The 23130-nt window shown below is 61.5% G+C and overlaps 2 protein-coding genes across 3 annotated transcripts in view; one reads left to right on the top strand and one right to left on the bottom strand.

Moving 5' to 3' along the window:
• The first annotated feature begins 3373 nt into the window (after nucleotides 1-3373).
• On the top strand, nucleotides 3374-9576 carry CUNH19orf81 (chromosome unknown C19orf81 homolog). Its single transcript, XM_040978210.1, has 5 exons — nucleotides 3374-3590; nucleotides 8102-8174; nucleotides 8269-8389; nucleotides 8759-8892; nucleotides 9381-9576. The coding sequence occupies exons 1-5, from the start codon at nucleotides 3374-3376 to the stop codon at nucleotides 9574-9576; spliced, it is 741 nt and encodes a 246-aa protein (XP_040834144.1).
• A 2390-nt stretch (nucleotides 9577-11966) lies between these two features.
• Nucleotides 11967-23130, bottom strand: part of SHANK1 (SH3 and multiple ankyrin repeat domains 1) — a 34663-nt gene continuing 23499 nt past the window's right edge. For both annotated transcript variants that reach the window (XM_040978333.1, XM_040978335.1), the window contains 3 exons: nucleotides 18213-18309; nucleotides 14141-17285; nucleotides 11967-12684 (listed from right to left, as the gene is read on the bottom strand). In XM_040978333.1, the coding sequence (XP_040834267.1) occupies nucleotides 11967-12684; nucleotides 14141-17285; nucleotides 18213-18309 (3960 nt within the window). The remainder of the gene's footprint in view (nucleotides 12685-14140; nucleotides 17286-18212; nucleotides 18310-23130) is intronic.

Consider the following 23130-nt stretch of genomic DNA (forward strand, 5'->3'; position numbering starts at 1 on the left):
GTGCCCCTTCTGATGCTCACCCTGGCAAGAGCTGGGCTGAGCTGGGAGGCGGAAGGCAAACCCCTCAACCAGGGCTGTGAGCACATACACACATACCCCCCCACCCCATCACCACTGCAGCAGAACTGGAGGGAAAATGCTGACTCAGGGATGTGTGTCCCAAGCTGGGCACCAGGCCAGGGAGTGAGACTGAGACGGCCAGAGAGAAGGAGTGAACGGCCAAGGAAGACAGGGGTACAGTGCAGCAGAGAGACAGGCGAGACCAGGGGGAGAGAGACAGAGACACAGAGTACAGAGAGATGGGGATATAGAGGGATGGAGGCAGAGGCCAAGGGAGAGATGGACAGAAGCTCACAGAACAGCATGGAGCTGCAAGGAGCGGCAGGCACACACAGGCAGTGACAAGGCAGGCGCCTGGCTCACCAGTCATAACACGGTGCTTGACCTCAGGGTGACCCATCCACTGCCGCTTCCTGACCGCAGATCCTGCCACCGCCGATCCTGGGAAGCAGTAGGGTTGGCCCAAGTGGGTGGAGTCTTGGCTGTGTTCCTGGCTCCTGGCTTTGCTTGACCCAGTCCTAATCAGGCTATTGGGAAGCGGGTGGAGGGCTGGGATGGAATACACCAGTGGACGCAGGCTCTCTGTGTTATTTCTGCCTCTCTGATGAATTAATAATTGAATAAAAAAAAAAGTACAGAGATACGTGACACAGTAGCTCAGATTCAGATGCATGGAAAGGTGAGGCTGGACCTTGGGAAGGAGGCAGAAGCGTGAATAAGACAGCAGTGGATGCACACAGAGGAAGAGACGCAGGCCACAAACGAGCTATGGAGGAACCCTTTCTTGCCAACCCGGGGAGCGTTTCCCGCTGACACTCCCACTGCCCCAGGCTGGTGTTGCGGGGTTGTAGAACCTGACTTCTTGTTTATTTGAAAGACAGAACTATAGAGACAGAAAGACAGAGAAGGGGGGAGGTCTTCCATCTACTGATTCAATTCTGAAATGGCCACAACGGAGGCCAGGAGCTTAGAACTCATTTCAAATCTCCTAGGTGAGTGGCAGAGCCCATAGTGCTGGCTGGGTCAGCTTGCACTGCTCTTTTAAGCTGCATAAGGAGCTGGATGGGAAGTGGAGCAGCAGGAACTTGAGCAGGCCCCTCTATGGGATCCCAGGGCTTGCAAGGGGAGGATTTAGCCCATTGAGCCATAATGCTAAGCCCTCTTTTTATCTTTTTATTTGCTCAAGAGGCAGAGAAAGAGCATTCCCACCCACCGGTTTGCTCTACAATGCCCACAATAGCTGGGGTTGAAGTCAGGACTTGGAAATTAGACTCAGATGTAGCAGCACTCTCTCTCTCTTCTTGCAGACATGGAATGGAAGGCAAAAACATTTCCCTCTCTCCCAGTCCACTCCACCCTGGTCATGCCCATATGCCTCCTTCCTCGTCTTTTAAATAAACTACGAAATAAGGCACAGCTGTGAGGGCTGGCAGTGGGGTGCAGTGGGCTACGTGGCCTCTAGGGAACCACAGAGCAAAGCATGAGTGCCGCGGGCTTACCATCCAGCTTCGAGTGGCACACCCAGGAGCAGCAACAGATGGTCCAAACACTGGGGCACCCGCCACGCACAAGGGAGACCCAGATGAAGTTCCTGGCTTTAGCTTGGCCCAGCCCTGGCCATTGTGGCCACCTTGGGAAGTTGGGAAGTGACTCAACAGATGGAAGATATTGTGTGTGTGTGTGTGTGAGTGTGTGTGGGTGAGATTCTACCTTTCAAATCAATCTTTAACAACACACAAGGTGGCACAGGCCCTGGGTGGGATGGGTGGCAAAGAGTAGATAGGCCAATCTTGGATGCTTGTTCAGGACCTAGGCCACTGTCCAAGGTGCTGAAGGGTCTACCTTGACCCAGGAGGCTGGTGGGCAGGCAGGCGGGAGAGGTGAGACCTCCATGGCTGCTAGGGACTCTGGGAGAAGAACAGAGAGGAAGAAGTGCAAAGAGGGGAGAGGTGGCGAGACAGATGGGCGGCCTATGACCGTGGCAACCACAGAGAAAGAGTCGACACTAGAAACAGATAGGGGCTGCTTGGAGAAAGAGGGGGAGGAGAGAGTCCCAAGAGGGAAGCAGGACCCAGAAAAACTGAGTGGGACTTTTCTAGGATCTAGGTGCTGCAGCTCCATGTTCACCGCCTTTTTAAAAATTTACTTTTATTTCAAAGTCAGATACAGAGAGGAGGAGAGACAGAGAGGAAGATCTTCTGTCTGATGGTTCACTCCCCAGGTGGCTGCAACAACCACCGGTGCTGAGCCGATCCGAAGCCAGGAGCCAGGAACTTCTTCCAGGTCTCCCACGCGGGTGCAGGTTCCCAAGGCTTTGGGCCGTCCTCGACTGCTTTCCCAGGCCACAGGCAGGGAGCTGGTGGGAAGTGGAGCAGCCGGGATTAGAACCGGTGCCCATATGTTCAAGGTGAGGACTTCAGCCGCTAGGCCACTGCACTGGGCCCTGCAGCTCTGTGTTCTTCAAGAAGTGTGTGTAAACTTCCACTGCCTGGATGGTGACCTGGCGGCCTCCAGCAGCTTCAGCCTGGGCTACGGACACGTCAGGTCCTGAACCTGCCCACCCTGGGGACAGGGTGCTGAAGCTTAGTAGGGCAGAAACGGCAGAGAAAAGAGAGAGGCGTGGGGCTGACAGTGGCCCAGAAAGACGGGAAGACAGATGGACGGGCTTGGGGCACATCCAGCCCCCTCACTCACGGCTCTGGCTGGGAGCCCACGGTGGGCTCCCCTGCTTTGGAACCCCAGCCCCTCCCCCACCCCAGCCGTATCCCAGCAACCGGGTGCCTGCTCACCCAGAGCCCAGTTTCTGTTTAAATCTAGCCTGGGTCTACTCCCAGTGCCTGCGTGAGACAGGGCTGAGTGGAGGGCAAGTGGGACTAGGCAGGGGATGGCAGAGGGCAGGGGAGGTGGCTAGGAGAGGAGGGATGGAAGAGGGGGCTGTGGAGAGGGAGAGAGGCCTGGCTGGTTACGGCGAGGCACAAGGCCATGAGAGGGAACGGGGCACGGGGCTGGGGTGGTACTGGGGGAACTGATGGAGAGGGAGATGAGTGAGATGGAGCTAGCAAGCAGAGAAGCAGGGAGGAAGAAGGCAGAGAAATCAGACAGAAGAGGGGAGAGATGGGAAGAGAGAGACACAGAGAGATGGGCAGAGCAGTGGGGCGAGAGGGAGGCAGCGAGAGGGGAGGAGCAGTGGGGAGAGAGGGCTGGGGACAGGGGCTCCAGGAGGCAGGTGGCGTCACCAGGCAGCAGGGAAATCAGGCAATGGGAGGGCAGCAGCTGGGGTGGGCTGGGGTTCCCTGAGGTCAGGGGCACCCGCATGGCCACGTGGCCACAGCCTTCCAGCCCGGAATTTCCTGCCCCTGGCTTCAAAGAAAAGGAGGCCACAGCAGGGAGACGGAGCAGGGGCGGGGGCCTCAGCCACAGCCTCTCCGGCCACCCTCCTGAGACCTACCCCACCCGCCTCTCCAGGATGCAGCAAGAGGTGGGGACACTGGACTCCTCCACCCAGGGCGCCGGCTTGCACAGGGAGGCAGGTACTGAGCCTGGGTGAGTGGGTGGGGGACGCGTTCATCCAGCCATCCTGGCCCTCAGCGTGGCCTTGAGTCAGTCCCTCCCACGCCAAGTACCAGCCACTTCATGCCCCGTTGACAAGGTTCCTGTCTGAACAGAGACATCCGGAGGTGACCCTTCATTGGGCTTCAAACTATGTTTCCCATGAATCTCTGCAGAGATTTGGCCAGTATGCTTAAGTCAGAACTACATTTCCCATGAGCACCTTCATTTTTCCCCGGCCAATCAATACGCTGAGGCCAGAACTACATTTCCCATGAGGCTCGAGAATCTTAACTCCGTGGCGGCCAGATGGCTTCACTGACCTCCTACAAGCTGCTCGCTACCTCCCGCGTTTATCTGAATCCAACGGCTCATTGCCAACCAATCTCTCCTACCTTCCGTTAGCCCCCATCTTCCTGCCCTCTGCCTGGCTCCTTGGAGCCCCAGCAGGGTCCCACAGTCTCCTCACTTCCTGGTCTCCCATTTCAACCCCTTAATGGATTTGCATGATGATTTTAGTCAGAGATCCTCAACTCGGGCTGCACAACAAATAGAAAAAGGTGAATGGTTATTATTATTATTATTCTATTTTAGCAAAAAAAAGTATAAAACAACTTAAGCCTCAACCTACCTTAGATCCTACTTAATACGAATCCCAGCTAGAGGCCCCAGTTAGATTCCTCCCTCTCTTCCTCTCTTCTCTTCTGTATTTTTTATTTGAGGGGCAGCGTGTCAGAGCCTGAGGAGACAGGGAGGTCTTCCACCTGCATCTGATTGGCTCTCGGATGACTACAGTGGCCAGGGCTGGGCCAGGCTGGAGCCTGGAGCTCCATCTGGATCTCCCGTGTGGGTGACAGGGCCCAAGCACTGGAACCATCACTGGTGCCTCCCAGGACATGCCTCAGCAGGGAGCTGCAGCCAAGAGCTGCGGTCAGGAGCTGTATTGTAGGGTTGGGGTGTCAGCCAGCTCCTTAACTGCCAGGCCACGTGCACATCCACATGGGTGATTTTGTATCGCTTTGGAGGCTCTTGTCTAAAGTGGTTCCTGGTCCCAACTGGGAATGAGGCAGTTCCATGACTCTACCCTCTTCACAGACTGGAGGAAGGCCTCCCATTGGGGCTGCCAGAGTCCCAACAATTTGGACCACCCTCTGCTGCTTTCCCAGGCCATAAGCAAGCAATTGGATGGGAAGTGGAACAGGTGGGACATGAACCAGCAGCCATATAAGATGTTGGTGCTTGCAGGATTAGCCAGTTGAGCCATCACACCGGCCCCTCAGGTCCCTCTCCGTGATTGTAAAAACATCTCTCCACATTGTCTGCAACCCAGACTGAGGGGATTGCCCTCTCACATAGGCCCCAAGAAACTCAGCTTCCACATAGCTCCAGAAAGGTGGCATGGGGCTGGGCGGACCCATCGGCTGGTCTCGATGTACATCTGTGTAGCCGTTCTTTGTGTGGGCTGCAGGTCAGCCTGGGGGTCCCACACATCCATGTACACAGCCTGCTGTGGGTGAAATGATCCAGCCTGCTGTCCTGGGGGGGGGCGGGGCGGGGCGGGAAGCTGACGCTGTCTTACAGATGATCCATGGCCCAGGGATGCAGAAGCTGGGGATGGGGCGTCTGGTCACATGGGCTCTAGCGGGTGAAAAGCACTTTGGACTTGGCTTGCCCTGAGGACAAGGAGAAGCCCTGGGAAGGTTTTGGGGGAATGGGAGGAGGAGCACAGGATCAGATCGATCTCACCAATGGGGTGAAAATTCACCGTATTTATGTGAAAGGGGTGGGTTTCCTGGGAGTTAGCAACTGATGTCTTTTTTTTCCCCTTACATGGTCACGGCTGTAGGTTGGCATGGCAACGCTAAAGTGCCCTGCCATGAGAGGGGGAGTAATTTTCCCTATGTTAGTACACTGTGTGGAGGACATACATGGGTTCCAATCCCCCTGAGGTCAGGGCAGGTCCAGCTAGTTCGAACTGGTTCCTACGTGGGCACCTTGCTCTTCCTGTGCAGTTGCTGGGAGATTCTACTTTCTGTCTCAGATCCAGATGTGGAGTTCGACCCTGACCTTGTCATTGTGAGCTGTGTGACTTTGGGTACCCCCTGGGCCTCTTGTGGGGGACACCCTCAGTTGGACTTGGCCCCAGTTTTTGTGAGAGAATTTAAGGAGGAGGAGGCAGAGAGAGATGAGTGGAAAAGCAGGATTAACTTGAAAGCAAAGTGAAAGTGCACCTGCTCTGAGTGGAGTGCGGGCAAGCTTGGGTCAGAAGAAGCTGCAGTTTGCAAGATTTGGGGTCATGCTTTGGTATGATGGGTGGTGTCTGGGGAGATGCCTCACTGAGTACTCGGAAGAGGCAAGATATTTTCCTGAAATCGTAGAAGTGATGGGGACTGAGTTGCAGGTGCATGATGGGAGCAGGACATGCGTGGCTTGACCGGGACTGAAAAAAATAACAGGAAAAGAGAAGAAGGTTATAAAGAAGGGAAAGCCCTCTGGTGTCCATGCTCTGGGCACAGACCCCAGGGCTGTTATAAAGGAGAGCTGGAACTAACTGCCAGGTGCCAGGGAGCCTGCTTTGCTCCAGCATGCCCCACCGCACACTCTCCAAGCCAGGGGGATGTCAGTGTGCGCTGCTGTGCTGGGATGTGGCCATATGACAGGCACTTCCCCACAGAGCACCTAGGTCACAGGGGCAGGGCAAGTCCCTGCTACGGAGTCTTGGCTCCACGTGGCTCCTTGCCTCTGCTGGCATCTCCCATTGCATGGAGGTGGGAATCGACAGACAGAATGCACAGCAGAGACAGGAACCTGGAGAAGCCGAAGGTCGACAAGGTGCCCCGATTCTGCCTCCTGGCTGGCTCACCAATTCCCTTGTGGGGACAGGAGACCTCTGGCTAGCCTTGGTTCAGGTGTGAAAGGAGAAGGTGGACATAGAGCTGAGGGGAAAGGCAAAGGGAAGGTATTCATGTAGAAGTGTGGGCAGCCTCAGGATCAAATGAGCTCTAATATACAAGACACAAGGTTGTCCTTTTAAAGGCTTGGGTTGGTGCCTGGAGCAGCACTTAACTGAGTTTTCAAGAGAGATGGGGTTTGTGGCAGGACATCAATAACACACTGTGTCCCTTTTAAAAAAATCACAGAATTGTACTGTGATCTGATGCACAATGGGCATGGATACACCTGTGGTTTATGATGGGAAGTGAGGCTCAGGTGCATGATGGGAAGTGAGGCTCTGATGCATGATGGGGAGTGGGGCTCGGTGCATGATGGGAAGTGAGGCTTCGGAACATGATGGGAAGTGAGGCTTCGGTGCATGATGGGGAGTGGGGCTCAGCTGCATAATGGGCATGAGGGTGCCCATGGTGTATGACAGCGGCTGTTCCAAGGCTGCAGCCATGTTGGCGTTTTCTATATTCCAGCAGCTGTTTTTGCACAGAAGGTAATATGCATGGGACATTTATTTACTGCCACTATATGAGACAGAATCTTCCATCTACTGGTTTACTCCCCAAATGCCTCCAAGTATCAGGGCTGCTCCAGGCCAAAGCCAAGAACTGAGACCTCAGTCGAGGACTCCCATGTGGGTGACAGGGACTCACAGACTGGACCCGTCACTTCTGTCTCCCAGGAAGCTGGATTGGAAGTGGGGCTCAGGAAATCAAGCCAGTTCCTCTGACTGTGTGTGTCCCCAAGCAAGTACCTCGGCCACTGCACAGATGCCCACTCCTTGTCATGCTACCTTGGAAGGTCACCACGAGGCTGCAGTGGACAGTCCTTTTAAAGGCTGGTGCCAGAGTTGCTAGGGTATGGACAGATGTGAGAAGGTGACTGGGTTAGAGAGGTGGAGGCTGGTCTGGCTGCAGAAACACAAGTGGGGTCCATGTGGCAACTTCTCATAGACTCTGGGTGTGACATGATGGCTCAGTGGCTAAATCCTCACCTTGCATGAGCCAGCATCTCATATGGATGCTGGTTTGTGTCCCTGCTACTCTGCTTCCCAGCCAGCTCCCTGTTTGTGGCCTGGGAAAGCAGTGGAGGATGGCCCAAAGCCTTGGGACCCTGCATCCATGTGGGAGACCTGGAAGAAACTCCTGGCTCCTGGCTTTGGATCGGCTCAGCTCCGGCCATTGTGGTCACTTGGGGTGTGAACCAGCAGATTGGAGATCTTTCTGTCTCTCTTTCTCTCTGTATATCCACCTTTCCAATAAAAATAAAGAAATCTTTTACAATAGAAAAATAAAATGCAGTAGGTCTGGGCTGAACCAGAGGGTGCTTCATTTTTTTTTTTTTAAAGCTGCGAGGGAGGCTGAGGACTGGACCCAACCTGACCAGATTGACATGATGGGCCAAGCAGGGAGGCTGAGCTGAGCGTCCCGCCCCCGTGCCCCCTCCAGGCAGAGCCAAATAGGAGTCCAGCAGAGCTGGCTGGCAGGCAGGCTCTTCCTGGGGAGGGGCGGGAAGAAGCGTGGCTGAGTGAGTTCTCCATCCCCAGGAGCCCTCCTTGTGGACCCCGAGACCCCAGAAGAGATTCAGACCCGGAGTCTGGGCAGGCCCATCAAATCCTCGTGAGTAGCTCCTGGTCCCATGGCCTCTGCCCTCAACTCCCTGCAAAGATGCCCCACAACAGAGGGCACTGCCCCCACTTGCTCCCTGCTCCAGGAAGCAGTACCTGCGGCAGGTTATTGCTGAGTACGAGGCGCTGGACCGAGAGCTGCCTTGCATCCGCAAGTTTCCAGTGCCGCCTACTGCACAGCCCCTCTGCCTCTGCATGGAGACCTCGGTGAGCGCCCGCTCCCCCACGCCCCGCTCCCCCAAGCCCGCTCCTCCACGCCACGCCCCTTGGCTTCTGCTCAGCTTAGGGCCGGGTGCTGGGGAGGCCAGGGCTCCGCAGCTGATGGATTCAGCAAGCGGGCCATTCAGTGTCCTTCAGAAGGAGGTCTCTGTCAGGGTCCCAGGCACACAGGTGACCCATGGTCAGGCAATCCTAGCCCCCACCAAGTCGCTTCAGGGACCAGCCTCTGCAGTAAGGGACCGTCCACTTCCTTCTCACCCATTCTAAGTAGCACTGCCACCGCGCTGCTCAGCCTGGGGACCTTACAGGGTGAAGGCGCCGCGCCGACCCACCTCTCTGACCCCTGCCCTTCCTCAGGAGGATTTTACTCACCTGGACGTGCTGCAGGCGCTGGAGGCCGAGTTACCGGGGGCCATGGAGAGTGGGCACGTGAGCAGCATCCGCTTCGAGAACATGAACGTCATCTGTGGGACGGCTGGCCGCCGGGACCGGTGAGCCGGGGGCGCTAGGGGTGGGGCGGCCTTGAACACGGCCGAGGGGAGACGGGAGACCAGGCAGGACGCGGAATTAAGTGGGGAGGCGGACTCGGAGTGTCGGGGAAAAGCAAGGTAGAGTGTGCGTGTGTACCGAGCCTGGACAGGCAGCAGCTGCGAGGCGGCAGCTGCGAGGCGGCAGAGTGGACAGAACCCAAGGGAGGCACAAACTTCAAGGGATCGGGTGGGAAGCGCCCAAAGTGCAAGCGAGAGGGGCCTGGCACAGCCGCTGGGTGGGAAACTGGACAGGGCGTGATGCTGTGAACAGGCTGAGCGAGGCCAGAGCCTGCAAGGAGCCAGGCGGAGGCCAGGACTGACCTCTCACGGGCTGACCTCGTGAGAGGCAGGCTGGATGGGCGCAGGTTTGGCCATCAAAGGCTGGACTGTGGCCACCTTAGAGTACCCCCAAGCCCCGCTCCTTTCCTCTCGGCCTCGCTCTCTTGCAGGTGGCTCATCATGGTCGCGGACTTCCAGACGCGGTCGCGCCTGCTGCGCTCCGGGCTCAGCCCCCGCGGGCTCGCGCACCAGCTCGTGCGCCACGATGAGTTACTGCTGGGCGACTACCGCCTGCACCTGCGCCGCGCCTTGGTGCGGCGGCGCATGCTCGAGGCTCTGGGGGCAGAACCGACCGCGGAAGACTGAAGCTTGGGCCGGGACCGGGTGGGATGGGGTGGGGAGAAGAGGCCCCCAGGCTGTGCCTGCGCACCGCTCCATGGGCTCCGGAGAGACCCCCCCTCCCCTGCCCCCCAAAACCCCGAAGGGGAGCGGGCGTGGCCTCCCCAGGAAGGAGGCGGGGCCGGCTCGAGGGGGGTGGATACTGTGAGTTTAATTATAAAGAATGACCTGGTACAAAAGCCATTTCTCTCCGCAAAATCTTGGTGGGGAGTCGTGGGAGGGGGAGGGAGGTGATGGGGGGTAGGGACGAGCCCCCATGTGGTAACCCCGCCTCCCCAGTCATCAGCCCTGCAGATGGACGCCTGGGCCCCACTCCCTTGGATAAACTGAGGTCCGCGGAAGGGAGGACCCAGGCCTCAGGGCTTTTCCAAGCGTGCAGAGCCCCACTTGGACAGAACCAAACGCTTCATCCTCTTCTTCCTCCCTCCCCCCCCTTGGAAGACAATTCTCGGGCTTTTATTTCAGGTTTTTTTTTTTTCTGGATTTGTGAGTGTGTGTGTGTTCTAGGGTTTTGTTTCGTATTTTCATCTTTTGTTATCGTTTCTCTTTTTGCTTTGTCTCTCCACCCCGCGCCGCCCCCCCTCCAGACCCTCCCCCTTCCCTCCTAACCTCTCCTCCCCCCTCCCTGCCCCTTCTCCCCTTCCCTGCCCCGCGGCACCCATCCAGAATGAACAAGCCCTTGATAGACAGGCGCGCGCAGGCCCCCTGCGGACCGGGGGGCTCCGACAAGGGGGAGGGGGCGGGGAGGGGCTCAGCACGACCTCCGCTCCTCCCCTGGCCACCCCTCCCCCCTCCCGCAACCCTCCCACAAGGTTCCCCGCAGATCCCTGACGTGGTGAGGGGAGGGGACTGTCCCCTCCCCTCAAGGACTAAGCGCCCCCCCATCGGGGGTAGGGGGCAGCTGAGGAGGAGTGGGTTGGGGGAAAGGAGGGGAGCTCCCTTCTTTGGCAGCTGAACATGGATGGGGGACCTGAGCCCCCCTTGACCCACAGCAGGAGAGGGGTGGCTTCAAGTTCCCAAGCCCTGGGAATCAGGGGAAGAGGGAAGCGTGCGGGAGAGAGAGCCATGCGGGAGAGAGGGCGTCCCAGAGAGAAGGATTAGTCGGGTGAGGCGGTGGGTCCCCTGGCCCAGGGGCCGGCGGGTGGGGGGCTGCGGCAAGGACAGCGAGGGGGCGCAGGCGTGCCAGAGGGGGAGTGAGTGTAACAGGTGAGAGCAGAAAGGGGGACAGGGAAAGACTGGCTCGGCCCGGCGCAGGGAGGGACCCCAAGGTGTAATGAGTGGGGCACAGGAAAATCGCCCCGGAACTGAGGAGCCAGCGTGCAAGGGGGTGCAGGCGAGGGGTGGCGCGGGAGGAGGGGCGGGCCTTTCAGAAACGGTTCTGGGAGGCAAGTTTGCCCGAGGTGCGGCGAAAGTGCCAGTGCAATGCGATAGGCTCGCTGTGGGAGGCAGGGAGGGGCGGGCGCGGTAAGGAGTGGGGGTTTGCTCCAAGGCGAGAAAGCGGAAGTGAGCGCAGGTCCGCAGAGCGCAGGAGCGAGCAGGTGCGCCAGGGGCGGCGAGGGGTGGGCAGGGAGACGGGGATGGGCAGTGTGTCCCACGTGTGTCTGCAGCATGGGTCCAGAGAGAGCAGGGATGAGGGGAGGGGTATATGGAAAAAGACAGAGGGAGGAGGGCCCGCGGTGGAGAGGGTGGCGGAGGGGCACGGCAGCGAGAGTTGGAGCAGGGGTCCTGAAGCGAGAGAAGGAACTGCAGTGTGCGTGCGGGGTCGAGGACACTAGGGCTCCGCACGCTGTGAGCGAAGCGGCGTGTGCGAGCCAGCCAGAGAGCGAATGTGTGCAAAACTACAGCCGGGGAGGTGGGCAGCGGGAAGGGGCCAAGGCCGAGCGTGCCAGGAGCTGGGCAGCTGTGTGCGTCGGGCAGCAGGGAGCACGCAGGGGCAGGAGGAGGGAGCAGGAAGGGCGGCTGAGGGACGGCAGGTGGTGGAATGTGAGGGCACCCCCTTCTCCTGTGACCTGGGGGGGCGGTCCCCGTCCAGTCAGGCTCAGGGCTGACCCTCTATGGCTCTGTCTGTCCGCTCCCCCCCCAAACCACGACCCCTTCCTCCTCCTCCACTCCCCTCTGCTCCCAGACACACACACAGTCTGGTGTCAGCTGCCCCCTCCTGCAAGGTGCGAGTGTCCGGCCTAGATGAGGCCACCTGGTGACCGCAGGCCTGGGAGACGAGGGCAGGGCAGGGCGCAGTTTCCACAGAGTCCCTGGCCCCGGGAAGAAGTAGTGGGGGAAGGGCGGGGGCGTTGAGAGATCAGGAGCCCAGCAGGCTGCGGGTCCGGTGGCACGGGCTGGTCCGCCCAGGCCAGCCATCACCTCTCCAGGAAGAATTTGAGAGCCCGGTCGATGTTCATGCGGTGGCCCACCCTGGTCACGCCCAGGTCCACGTAGTCGTCCTTGGTCAAGGCGGGCAGGTGAGAGCCGTCAATCTCATGGTCCAGGAACCGGGCTCGGTGCTCAGCTAGGCCGAGCCACTCCAGCCAGTCAGCCACGTCGAACTTGGTCCAGAACCCCAGAGGTTTAGCGCCAAACGGCTTGTCGGGGGGCAGCGACAGCAGGCGGGTCGGTGAGAGGGAGCGAGAGGCCCCTGACAAAGCTCCTCCTAGCCCTCCGGAGATTCCGGGGTGCGGTGGCACGAAGACAGGGGCGAAGGGGTCTGCCGAGCCTCCCGCGCCTCCCGTCGGGGAGCCGCGGATGTCGAAGAGCCCCGGGTAGAGGGGTCCGGAAGGCAGGATGGGCAGCGACGAGGGCCTGGGCGCGGGGCTGACCTTGTGCTCCGAGGCGGGCAGCAGTGAGGGGCTCGGGGCCCGGCGGAGCAGCGGGGCCCGCATCTCAAACTCCACGCCCTGGAGGTGGCGAGTGGACCCCGAGGAAGAGGAGGCCGAGGGGGAGGTGGCCCCCGGAGCCGCTGCGGCAGAAGGGGAGATGGCGGTTCCGGTGGGGAGTGCTGGCAGAGGTGGCTTGGACCAGTTCTGAAAGAGGCCGCTGACTGGCTTGGACAGGAGTGAGGACTGGGAGTCTTCGGAGAGTCTGGAATGTGGTAAGGTTGGAGGGGAGGGGAAGGGCGGGTGGAGATGGCAGCAGGAGGAGAGGGTGGGGTGGGACGGGCCGGCAGGGGTGAGAAACAGGCGGGCGGTGAAGATACAGGGAGAGTGGCAGAGAGGCAGAGGGTACGGGTGGAGAGCATGGAGCCCCCGCAGATGAGGCAGGCGAGTGGACAGGGACAGGGCGACAGTTGAGAGAGATGAGAGAAAAAGAGACATTAAGTGAACAGAACCATCATCGCCACCACTCGCTGCCGCTCACGCGTGCCAGGCGTGCCAGGCATCGTGCTAAAGCGCGTTGCGTTCCCCCACGCCAGCCCTGACCACGTAGGTGACCCTTAGCAGTCAGCACAGAGAGCTGAAGTGACTTGTCTAAGGACACACAGCTAGGACGTGGCAGAGCCTGGGGTCACAGGGCCCCCGGATCCGAGCTCTCGGCCACTATGCTGCACCGCCTTTGGGGTCACGGCCAGTCGTAGCGGTGTGGGAGTCGGGCGGGCGACAGGGAGAGAGGAGCAAAGAGAGGGTGCGCGTCTGGGGGAGGGGGCAGAGAGATGGAGGGGGGGTAAGGGACACAGAGAGAGAGATGAAGAGAGGAAGATGAAAGAGAAGAAACAAGGGGAGAAGACGGTTCCCCTCATCCCTTGACTGCCTGGCCGTGCGTGCCCCCTGCCCCGTGTGCCCCCCTGCCCCGTGTGCCCACCCCGGCTGGCTGGCTCCCTGCACTGCTCCTTAGCCGGCCCTGCCTGCTGCTTCCAGGATGGTTTGCAGTGCTTTCCTCACAGACCCTTTTTGCTCTCCAGCACTGTGGGGGTCTCTCTTGCCCCCCATACACACAGCAGGGGAGAGTCCCAGGAAAGCACCCGCCAGAATACTCCAGGGTGGGTGGCAAGCCACGCCTAGACACCCTTCCCCACGCCAGGCCCCAGGAGCCTGAGTTCCAGCCAGAAGCACAGGCTGCCAGTTTCCAAGAGGGCACGGTCCACCTGCACGCTGCGCTCATGGGAAAAACCTCTTCCCTGCTCATCTCCCACATCCCCAAGCATCCACTACCCCCCTCAAGGTCTACAAAGAGCTGGGACGCCCCACTTTCCCATCTCCAGGGTGCTGAGGTCTCCTAGAGTGGGAGACACCCCGGTTTCCATGAAGATCTCTCTAGATTTTACCCATGTCCCCCACTTCCCAAGGACCCTAAGCAGCCTGTAGGGAACCCACGGGGTCTAACTAAGCCACTTCTGCTCTGGTGCTCCCGTCGCTAACAGCTCTGTGCTCTCAGCCAGTCTGTGGGGCGCCCTAGGGACCTGGCAGGGAATCAGGGAATAAGGGAATCAGAGGCAGTTTGGGGAGCCCTGTGCTTGCACGCATGCACGCCAGCTTGCCCTCCTTTCTCTTCTGCTGCCAGAGGGGTCAGGTGTGGGGAGGGTGCCCCGGCGCCCCCTCACCTCTGCCGCTGCAGCGAGGAGGTCCTCTCGGGGACGTAGCTGGCTCCCGTGTGGTGGCCGTCCCCGCTTCCCCCGCCGCCTCCCCGGGACCAGGGCAGAGCACCGCCGGCTGCTGAGGCGCCCCCGAACTGCTGCAGCTTGGAGCTGAGTTCGCTGATGATGCTGGCTTTGACGGTGGCCAAGGCGGAGGCCTGAGGCTGGGCCAGGGGTCCCGGCAGGGGTGGAGGCGGTGGGCCCGGGCCTTCCTCCCAAGGCAGCAGCTTCCGGGGCAGCGAGGAGGCCGCCGGCAAGGCCACCGGGGGCACTTCGGACTCCACGGCCACTGGACTCCCGACCACGCCCGCCGCCGAGGGTCCCGAGCAGCCGGTCAGGGCCAGCAGCCCCTCGGTTCCAGCCCCTGTCACCGACACGGTCGGGCTGGTGGGGGTGACAGGGTCGCGGAGGCCCCCCGTGGGGCCGGGCCGCAGGCCTCCGCCGGCCCCCAGTGCCCGGCCCCGCAGCTTGGAAGGCGTCATGAGCTGGGGCGGGTATGGCGGACCGGGGGTGCTGCCGCCCCCGAAGGCCTGGCCGTCCAGGTACGCCACGTAGGTGTCCAAGAGCTCGGGCCCACTGGCCACGCCGCTGCCCCCGCCGCCCGTGCTGCCGCCGCCGCCTTCCGCGGACAGGCTGCTGAGGGTGGACGCGCTGCTGATGGTCTCCAGCGGGTGGTCGCTGCTGCTGCGGCTGTCCACTTCTTCAATGCCCGAGTCGGTGCCCGGCGGAGGGTCCGGCCCGGGTTGCGGGGCGGGCGCGGCGGGCGCGGCGGGGACGGGCGGGCCCGGCGGGGGCGGCTCCCCGGGGGCAGCGGGGGCCCCCTGGGTCAGCGTGGCCACCTCGCTGTCGTAGGAGGTCAGGCTCGAGGCGGTGGAGTCCAGGGCGGGTGGGGCGGGGGCGGCCCCGGCCGGGGACGGCGCGGGGGGCAGGGGCGAGGCTGGGGCCGGCGGCTCGGGCAGTGGCAGCGGGGGCCCCGGCGTGAGCGGCGACTCGGGCTTCTCGAAGCTGTTGGAGAACTCCAGGGGCGGGGGCAGCGGCTCCACGAAGAGGAACTCGCCGTCCTCCACGTCCACGGAGGGTGCGGGGGGCGGCAGGACGAGCAGCGGCAGGCCGTTCTCCTCTCCGCCCCGCGGCGACGTGGGCGACGGGGGCACCGACCGGCGGGGGCTGGGAGGCGGCGGGGGCGCCCCGGGCCCGTCCTCGGTGGCCGGCGGTCCCCTGCCGCTCGCCGTCGGGGCGCGCGGCTGACAATTCTCCAGGAAGCGCACGTGGAGGGGCAGCCGCTCCGGCTCTTCGGGGGCCCCGGACCGCCAGGCCTTGCTCACGGCGGGGTGCGGGGTGGGCGGCTCGGGCCCCAGCTGCAGCAGGAGCGGCCCGACCCCGGGCCCGGCGGGCGGCAGGCGGTGCAGCAGCGAGCGGCGCGCGGCGGGCGGGCTGGCCGGGAGCGCCTTCTCCACGCCGCCCAGCCCTGCCCGGTAGCCCAGCTCCCGGCGAGCAGGGTCGGCTGGTGAGGCGCCCCAGAGGCGCAGCACGGGCTCGTGGTGGGCGTGGGGCGAGTGGTGGTGCGGCGTGGGCGGCGGGGCGTCGTAGCGGGGCGACGGGGGTCTGGCGGGGGGCTGCGGGGCGCCGCCGCCCTCCGAGGACTCCTTCAGCGCCCGCTCGCGCGCGGCCAGGGCCAGCCCGAGCGGCGAGGCCGGGTCCAGGGCCTTCCCCGTGAGCGGGTGCACCAGGGGCCGCGGCGGCAGGAAGCTGGTGAAGGCGCTGCTGCCGCCGCCGGCGCTGCCCGCGTAGGCCCGGCCCGCGGCCCCGTAGCCCGTGTAGCCCGCGCCGCCCCCCGCGCTCGCCGACTCCAGCCGGAGGTAGGGCTCGGCCGAGAACATGCCTTCGTCGATGGACTTGGAGTGGCGCAAGCGGGGCCCGGGGGGCGCGCCCGCGCCCATCCCGTCGCCGCCGCCCTCGTCGTCGCCCGCGTCGGTGGAGAGGAAGAGCGTGGAGCGCCGGCGCGCCTCGTTCTGCCAGCCGCCTTCCCTGCGCGCCGCGCCCACCAGGGCCGCGCCGAACTGGCTGGTGAAGTCCAAGGTGGCCGGGCCGCTGGGCGACGCGGGCGTGGGCACGGGCGACGGCGACGGCAGCGCGGGCGACAGGACGGGCGCGGGGCTCGGGGCGGAACCGCCACCTCCTCCTCCTCCGCCCGCCACCTCGGGCTGCGTGGGGGGCTCGGCCTCGGTGCTGCTGCCCTGGCTGCTGCGGCCGCTGCTGCTGGTGGACGGGGCCTTGATGATGATGGTGGGAATGGGGATGGAATTCTTCTCGGACGGCGCGGCCCCGGCCGAGGGCGTCGGCTGCGGGGACGCGGGCGAGGAGGGCGGCGCGCCGGCGCCCGGGAGGCCGCCCTTCTGGGGCTCGCCCTCCACTTTGGTCTGCTTCACCAGCGGGCCCTTGCGGCCGCGGCCCGAGCGCGCCGGCACGTACATGGCCGCGCTGGCGGCCCGCGGGGGCAGCTGGAAGTAGCGCAGGGCCGGCGCCTGAGGGGAGCCGCCGCCACCGCCGCCGCCTACCCCCGCGCCACCGCCGCCGTGATGCGAAGGCGACGGCGCCCCCGGGCTCGGGCTGGGCCCGCCGCCCCGCCAGCCGCGCAGACTGGGCTGCGGCCCTAGGGCCAGGCGGGGCGGGGGGTCGTCGGGGGCGCCGCCCGTCTCCATCTCGGGCGGGTGCGGGGGGTGCGCGTGGTGGTGGTGCGGGGGCGGGGGCGGCGCGTGGTGGTGGTGGTGGTGCGGCGGGTGATGGTGCGCCGGCGGCAGGGGCCCCGCGTGGTACAGGCTCTTGTCTCGGCCCCCGGCGGCACCGCGCACATCCGGAGGGGAGGGTCCGTCGAAGGACGCCGGGGAGGAGGCGGGCAGGGGTGTGTGCCCCGAGCTGGGGTTGAAGGGGCCTCCCCGCGGAGAGGGCGTAAGGCGGCCCGAGGAGGAGGGTGCGGGCGGGGTGCTGTAAGGGGGCTCTGGGGGCGACGTGGTGGGCGGCGGGGGAATGTCCTCGGAACCGGGCACGGACAGGCTGCGGCTGAACTTCATGGCTGGGGGCGCCAGGTAGGGTCTGTCGTCTTCTGCAGCCCCTGTGGGTGGTGGGTTGCGGGGGGAGATGGAGAGGGATGGAGAGGGAAGACGAGGGCAGGGAGGGCGCGTCACCCACCCCCAAACCCCGCGCCCTTCTCGCCTCTGCCGCACACCGCCTGGTTGACAGAGTGCCGGGACGTGCCAGCCAGGGGCTTTTAAGGAACCCAGCACGGCCAGGGCCATCCGCCGACGCAGGACCACGAGAGGGCGCCTTCTTGCCACCGCACCGAGGCGCGGGTTTATCTGTCTCTCTCCCAGGGCAGGTGTGAAATGCGGTTAAGAGCCGCCCTCGGTGCGTTACACCTGCGCCCGTCTAACCGAGGCTCTCGTTTCCAAGAGGGAGCCCGGGACGAGAGGGGGTGACGGCAGGTGGTTCTCCCAGAGGTGGGGTGCGGGCGGCTATGGGGTGCAGGGGCCGCAAAGCTGGGAGCAGTGGGTCCCGCAGCTGCGTCTGAGCCGCCTGGGCTCAGTCTCCAGACCTGGCCCGCTTCTGGGTGCCCTCCACCCGCACCCGCACGCACGCACGCAAGCACACATGCACCTGCTTGCGGGCAACGCACAGAATGCGCTCAGCCCAAGAGTGTCTGGGCTGCATGGGCAAGGCGGGGCAGGTGCTGTGCCCGACTCAGAAGCCCCCTGGGGGCTCCCGCGGGACCCTCGCTTCCCGGACGTTCCCTTCACATGCAGGTGATGCCAAAGTTTTCCGGCAGGAGGGCTCCTATGTTCAAGGACGCAACAAACTCCGTCCAATGTTTCCCACTTGGCCTGAGGCCCCAGGGACATGGGGGCACACACAGCCGGGACAGAGAGCAGCCAGGGCTCAGCTACCCAGCCACCCAGATGCACAGGTCCCACCTGCCAGGCCCGTGGCCTCCCCCTGTCCCCTACTCCCGCCCCGCCCCGCCACCGCTGCCGCTGGGACCTACCAATTGACTTCTGCCTGAGCATAAGTCCAGGTCCGGGAGGGAGGAATGAGGGGCGCTCGTAGCTGGGCTGGGAGCGGTGGTGGGGGTCGAAGCTCGACTTGGGGGCGGAGAGAGGAAACATGACAGAGGGAGAGAGCTCAGCCAGGGCCAGAGAGCCTGGCCTGCACACCCGCTGCCTGGCCACAGCCCCAGCACACCAGAGACCCACGCTCCTTTTCCTGGCTCTGGGCGGCCATGGCCACAGGAGGTGCAAGGCAGGCGGACTGTCCCCATGGGGCCAGGCAGAGGAAAGGCCCTGGTAGGCTCTCACTTCTGCTCTCCCCTGCTCCTTCAAGCCCTGGGTGCCACCCTCCTTCAGGCAAGCCACCTGCCCGCCCCAGTGTGAGCCAGCCCTGCCCTGCTGGAATCCCTCCCTGCTCGTGCCCTGCCACTGTCCACTTCCCCACATCATCTTGTAAGGGCAGGCGTTTTAGTGTATTAAAAACACACACACACACACACACACACACACACACACACACACACACACACAAGAGAAGAACTGGCACTGTGGCGTAGCAAGTTAAGCCCCCTGTGGAGTCAACATCTCATATGGGTGCCAGTTCCAGTCCCGGCTGCTCCGGTTGCAATTCAGTTCCCTGCCAGTGGCCTGGGAAAGCAGTGGAGGATGGTCCCAGGCACCACTCACATGGGACACCCAGCTCTAGCTCTGGCCTGATTGTTGCAAGTGTCTGGGGGGAGTATACCAGCAGATGGGAGGTCTCTCTGTCTGTCTGCATTTTTTAAAACTTTTTTTTTTTTTTTTGTATATTGGAAAGGCAGATTTACAGAGAGAAGGAGAGAGAAAGATCTTCCATCAGGTTCATTCCCCGACAGGCTGCAACAGCCAGAGTTGAGCTGATCAGACGCTTCTTCTGTCTCCCACGCAGGTGCAGGGTCCCCAGGCTTTGGGCCATCCTTGACTGCTTTCCCAGGCAACAGGCAGGGAGCTGGATGGGAAGTGGGGCTGCGGGACATGAACCGGTGCCCCAAAGGGGGATTCTGGTGGTTGAAGGGGGAGGATGAGCCCGGTGAGCAGAGGACATCTGGCACCACAACAGAGGACGAAGGACAGAACAAATCAGTCCTCTGCCCCAGCCATGTGTTGGCAGTTAAGAAATCTGGGCAAACGGAGACTTTACGGTGGATTCTGGAGAGATTCATCATGCTGGGAAAGCTGAGACTGGCAGCAATTCAGGACTGCTGAACTATCAAAACCACTTGAGGAGTGCTCTCGGAGCGTGCCCCACGTCGGGGACCTGAGGGGGACTGGGTGGGGCTTCTCCCTTTATCTCCCCCTTTACCCCAGATACAGAAAAAAATGTGGAAACAATGGTCTTACCCACTTTCCTATAGCCCTTGACTCTTTGTGTCCTAATCAACTATGTAAAGATTATCAAAATAAAAACATAAAAAAAATTAAATGAATATAATCGTGCCTAGGTTGTAGAAACATAATCATAAAATACACATTTTGGGGTTTCTGTTTAAGAAACTGCTTATAAGCACACAGATATGCAAAAGGCCCAGGCCTCTGGCGTGGGCAGCAGATGTGTCCAGCCTTGCTCCTCTGGGAACCAAGTACCACACAGCAGGTGCGTGACTCTCTCATCTCTCCCTCCCCACCGGAGACCCTGGGGATGAGACCCCGCCCCCGTGGGGTCTGGCACAGTCTGCAGCAGCTCCTCTGGCAAGGGACTGTTCTAGATGCTGCAGACACAACAGATCACACACACGCATCCTGGCCCAGGCGGAGGGCACACACTAGTGCAGGCGCTTCAGCGCCTGCCAGCGACACCTGCTTCCCATGTCGGAGTCCTGGCTGCTCCGCTCCCCACCCGGCGCCCTGCTAACGTGCCTGGGAAGGCAGCATAGTCCAGTACCTGAGCCCTTGCTGCCCCCATGTAGTAGGCCAAGATGGCGCTCCTGGCTCCTGCTTTGGGCCTGGCCCAGCTCCACCTGCTCATGGCCATTTGGGGAGCAAAGCAGTGGATGGAAGATCTCTGCCCATCCCTCTCCCTCTGTCAATCAGCCTTGAAAATAAGATTTTTTAAAAAGATTTTTTTTTATTTATTGGAAAGGCAGATTTACAGAGGGAAGGGATTGCAGAGAGAGAGAGATCCTCCATCGGCTGGTTTATTCCCCAAGTGACCGCAGTGGCCAGAGCTGAGCCGATCCGAGGCCAGGAGCTTCTTCCAGGTCTCCCACACGGGTGCAGATCCCAGGGAGGAGCTGGAAGGGACGTGGAGCAGCTGGGATACGAACTGGCGCTCATGTGGAATTCTGGTGCATGCAAAGCAAGAACTTTAGCCGCTAGGCCAGTGTGCCGGGCCCAAAAATAAATAAATCTGGGCCCGGCGGCATGGCCTAGCGGCTAAACTCCTTGCCTTGAACATGCCAGTATCTCATATGGGTGCCGGTTCTAATCCCGGCAGCTCCACTTCCCACCCAGCTCCCTGCTTGTGGCCTGGGAAAGCAGTCGAGGATGGCCCAATACTTTGGGAGTGTGCACCTGCGTGGGAGACTCGGAAGAGGTTCCTGGTTCCCAGGTTCGGATCAGCGCAGTACTGTCCGTTGCGGCTCACTTGGGGAGTGAATCATCGGACGGAAGATCTTCCTCTCTGTCTCTCCTCCTCTCTGTATATCTGACTTTGTAATAAAATAAATAAATCTTTAAAAGCAAGCAGCAGGCAGACGGACTGTGGTTGTGCCACGCGGCATCCCACAGGAGCAGGCTGGGTCCTGGCTGTCCCCCTGCTCATCCAGCTCTCTGACATTGCATTGGAGAAAGCAGATGCAGATGTCTGAATGCTTGGGCTCCTCCCACACGGGGACCCAACAGCAGTTGGAGACCTGGGAGAAACTTCAAGCGCTAGTTTTTAGTCTAAAGCAGCCTTAGTCATTGCAAACATCGGGGGGGGGGGTAGCTGCCTTTTAAATAATTTTTTTTATAGAATGGAGTGAGATGGAAGAGATATTAGTTGCATAAACTCCTGAAGGTGGGGGCGAGAGAGCCGTGCAGCAATGCAGGGGGAGAGGATTCCAGGCTGTGAGAGCAGCCGGTGGGGAGTCCCTGAGGTCAGCACGGGGTAGGCGTGACCAAGCAACAAGCAGGAGGACACTGAATCCAAGGCCAGGGACCCAGGGGCTCAGAAACTGGCAGTTGGCAGGGGATGGGGATAGTCTGCAAGGTTCTGCTTTAATTGTTATTATTATCATTAGAAAGGCAAATCTATAGAAAGAAGGAGAGACAGAAAGATCTTCCATTCACTCCCCAAGTGGCCACAACGGCCGGAGCTGAGCTGATCCGAAGCCGGGAACCTCTTCCGGGTCTCCCACACGGGTGCAGGGTCCCAAGGCTTTGGGCCGTCCTCCACTGCTCTCCCAGGCTGCAAGCAGGGAGCTGGTTGGGAAGTGGAGCAGCTGGGACACGAACCAGAGCCATATGGGGCCCTGGCTCTTGAAGAGGAGAGGACTGGCTACTGAGCCGTCACGCCAGGCCCAAGGTTCTGGCTTCTTACAGATCTGGCCCCAGCATTTCCTCCCCAGAGAACACCCTCCCTCTCATCGCCTCCTACTGGCCTGGCGGACGCTGGCTTGGGGCCATCAGTTATTCGCTTGCCTGCTGGCTGCCGACTCAGCACCCGAAGTAGACGGCACAACACCCACTGAGAGCCTTCCCTGCCGCTTCTCAAACCTCCCTTGCAGCTAGGTCTGACCACACGCGGGATGGGACGTGTTGCCGGTCACTGCCCGGAAGTCTCATTCAAAGTGGCATGAGAGGATAGTGAGGGACATCGTCTCTCGCCTTCTCGACGTTCAGCCCTCCTTATCCCTGTGAGCTGGCTTGCAGTGCAAGAGCTGGAGCCCCAGCATCCATCTTGGGCCCTGAGGTCCCTTGGCGGCAGGACACCCCAGAAGTTCAGCAGGGTTGTACCCCAGAAGTTCACCTCCATTGGGGCGTGCTGTGCTGCCGGAGGATCCCCACCCCACAGCACTGCAATACAGTGAAGAACCACAACTCTTGTTCAAGCTGCTCTTGTCTGAACAGTTCCCTCATTTACATCAGAACCCAGTTTGGCTACAACCCACCCACCCCAATGTAAATTCACTCAAAGAAGAGGCCTCGTCTTTTTGATTCACCTGGACCCCCTTCAAGCAGGTGCAGCATCCGGCAGGTAGGACATGGGATTGGTATCGTGGCAGAGTCGATTCAGCCATCACCTGCAACACCGGTATCCCATATAGGCACCGGTTCAAGTCCTGGCTGCTCCACTTGCAGCTTCCTGTTACTGCATGTGGAAAAGCAGCAGAGGAAGGCCCAAGGGCTCGGGCCCCTTGCCACGCACAGGAGATACCCAGAAGAGACTCCTGCTTCCAAGCCCAGCCCAAGCCACCTCAGCCATTGGCAGAGTGAGCCAGAGGATGGAAACTCTCTTCATCTCTCTCTCTGTAACCCTGGCTTTCAAATAAGCAAAGTCTTTTTAAGAAAAAGAGTTGGAAGCTGATCAAGACACTGACCAGATGTGGGACGACCCCTGAGGGCACACAGCCCCAGTCTGCCCGCCGCCCCCCAGCCCTATAGCGCAGCACAGGCCGGTTCCCAGTGCACCTGCTCAGCTCAGCCTCTGCCCTTCTCCTATTTTGCTCTCCTCTCCTCCCCTTCTCCTTAAAGCCCAAGCAAGTCCCCTGCTCTTTCTCTGCTCCTGCCGCAAACCAATCAGAGCACACAGTGTACCTGATGTCACCGGCTGCCAGGCAGATGCTGCCTCGGCTGGAGGGGTGCCTGGAGGCTGACCTGGAGGTGGTGACCCAGTGGCCCCAGGGCCAGGGCCGGAGTCTGGAGTGTGAGGCTGGGTATCCAGCCCTAGACACTCTG

Source organism: Ochotona curzoniae, unplaced genomic scaffold (genome assembly GCF_017591425.1).
Source record: "Ochotona curzoniae isolate NIBS_2020 unplaced genomic scaffold, NIBS_Ocur_1.0 contig_2861, whole genome shotgun sequence".
In the NCBI taxonomy this organism is placed as follows: Eukaryota; Metazoa; Chordata; class Mammalia; order Lagomorpha; family Ochotonidae; genus Ochotona; species Ochotona curzoniae.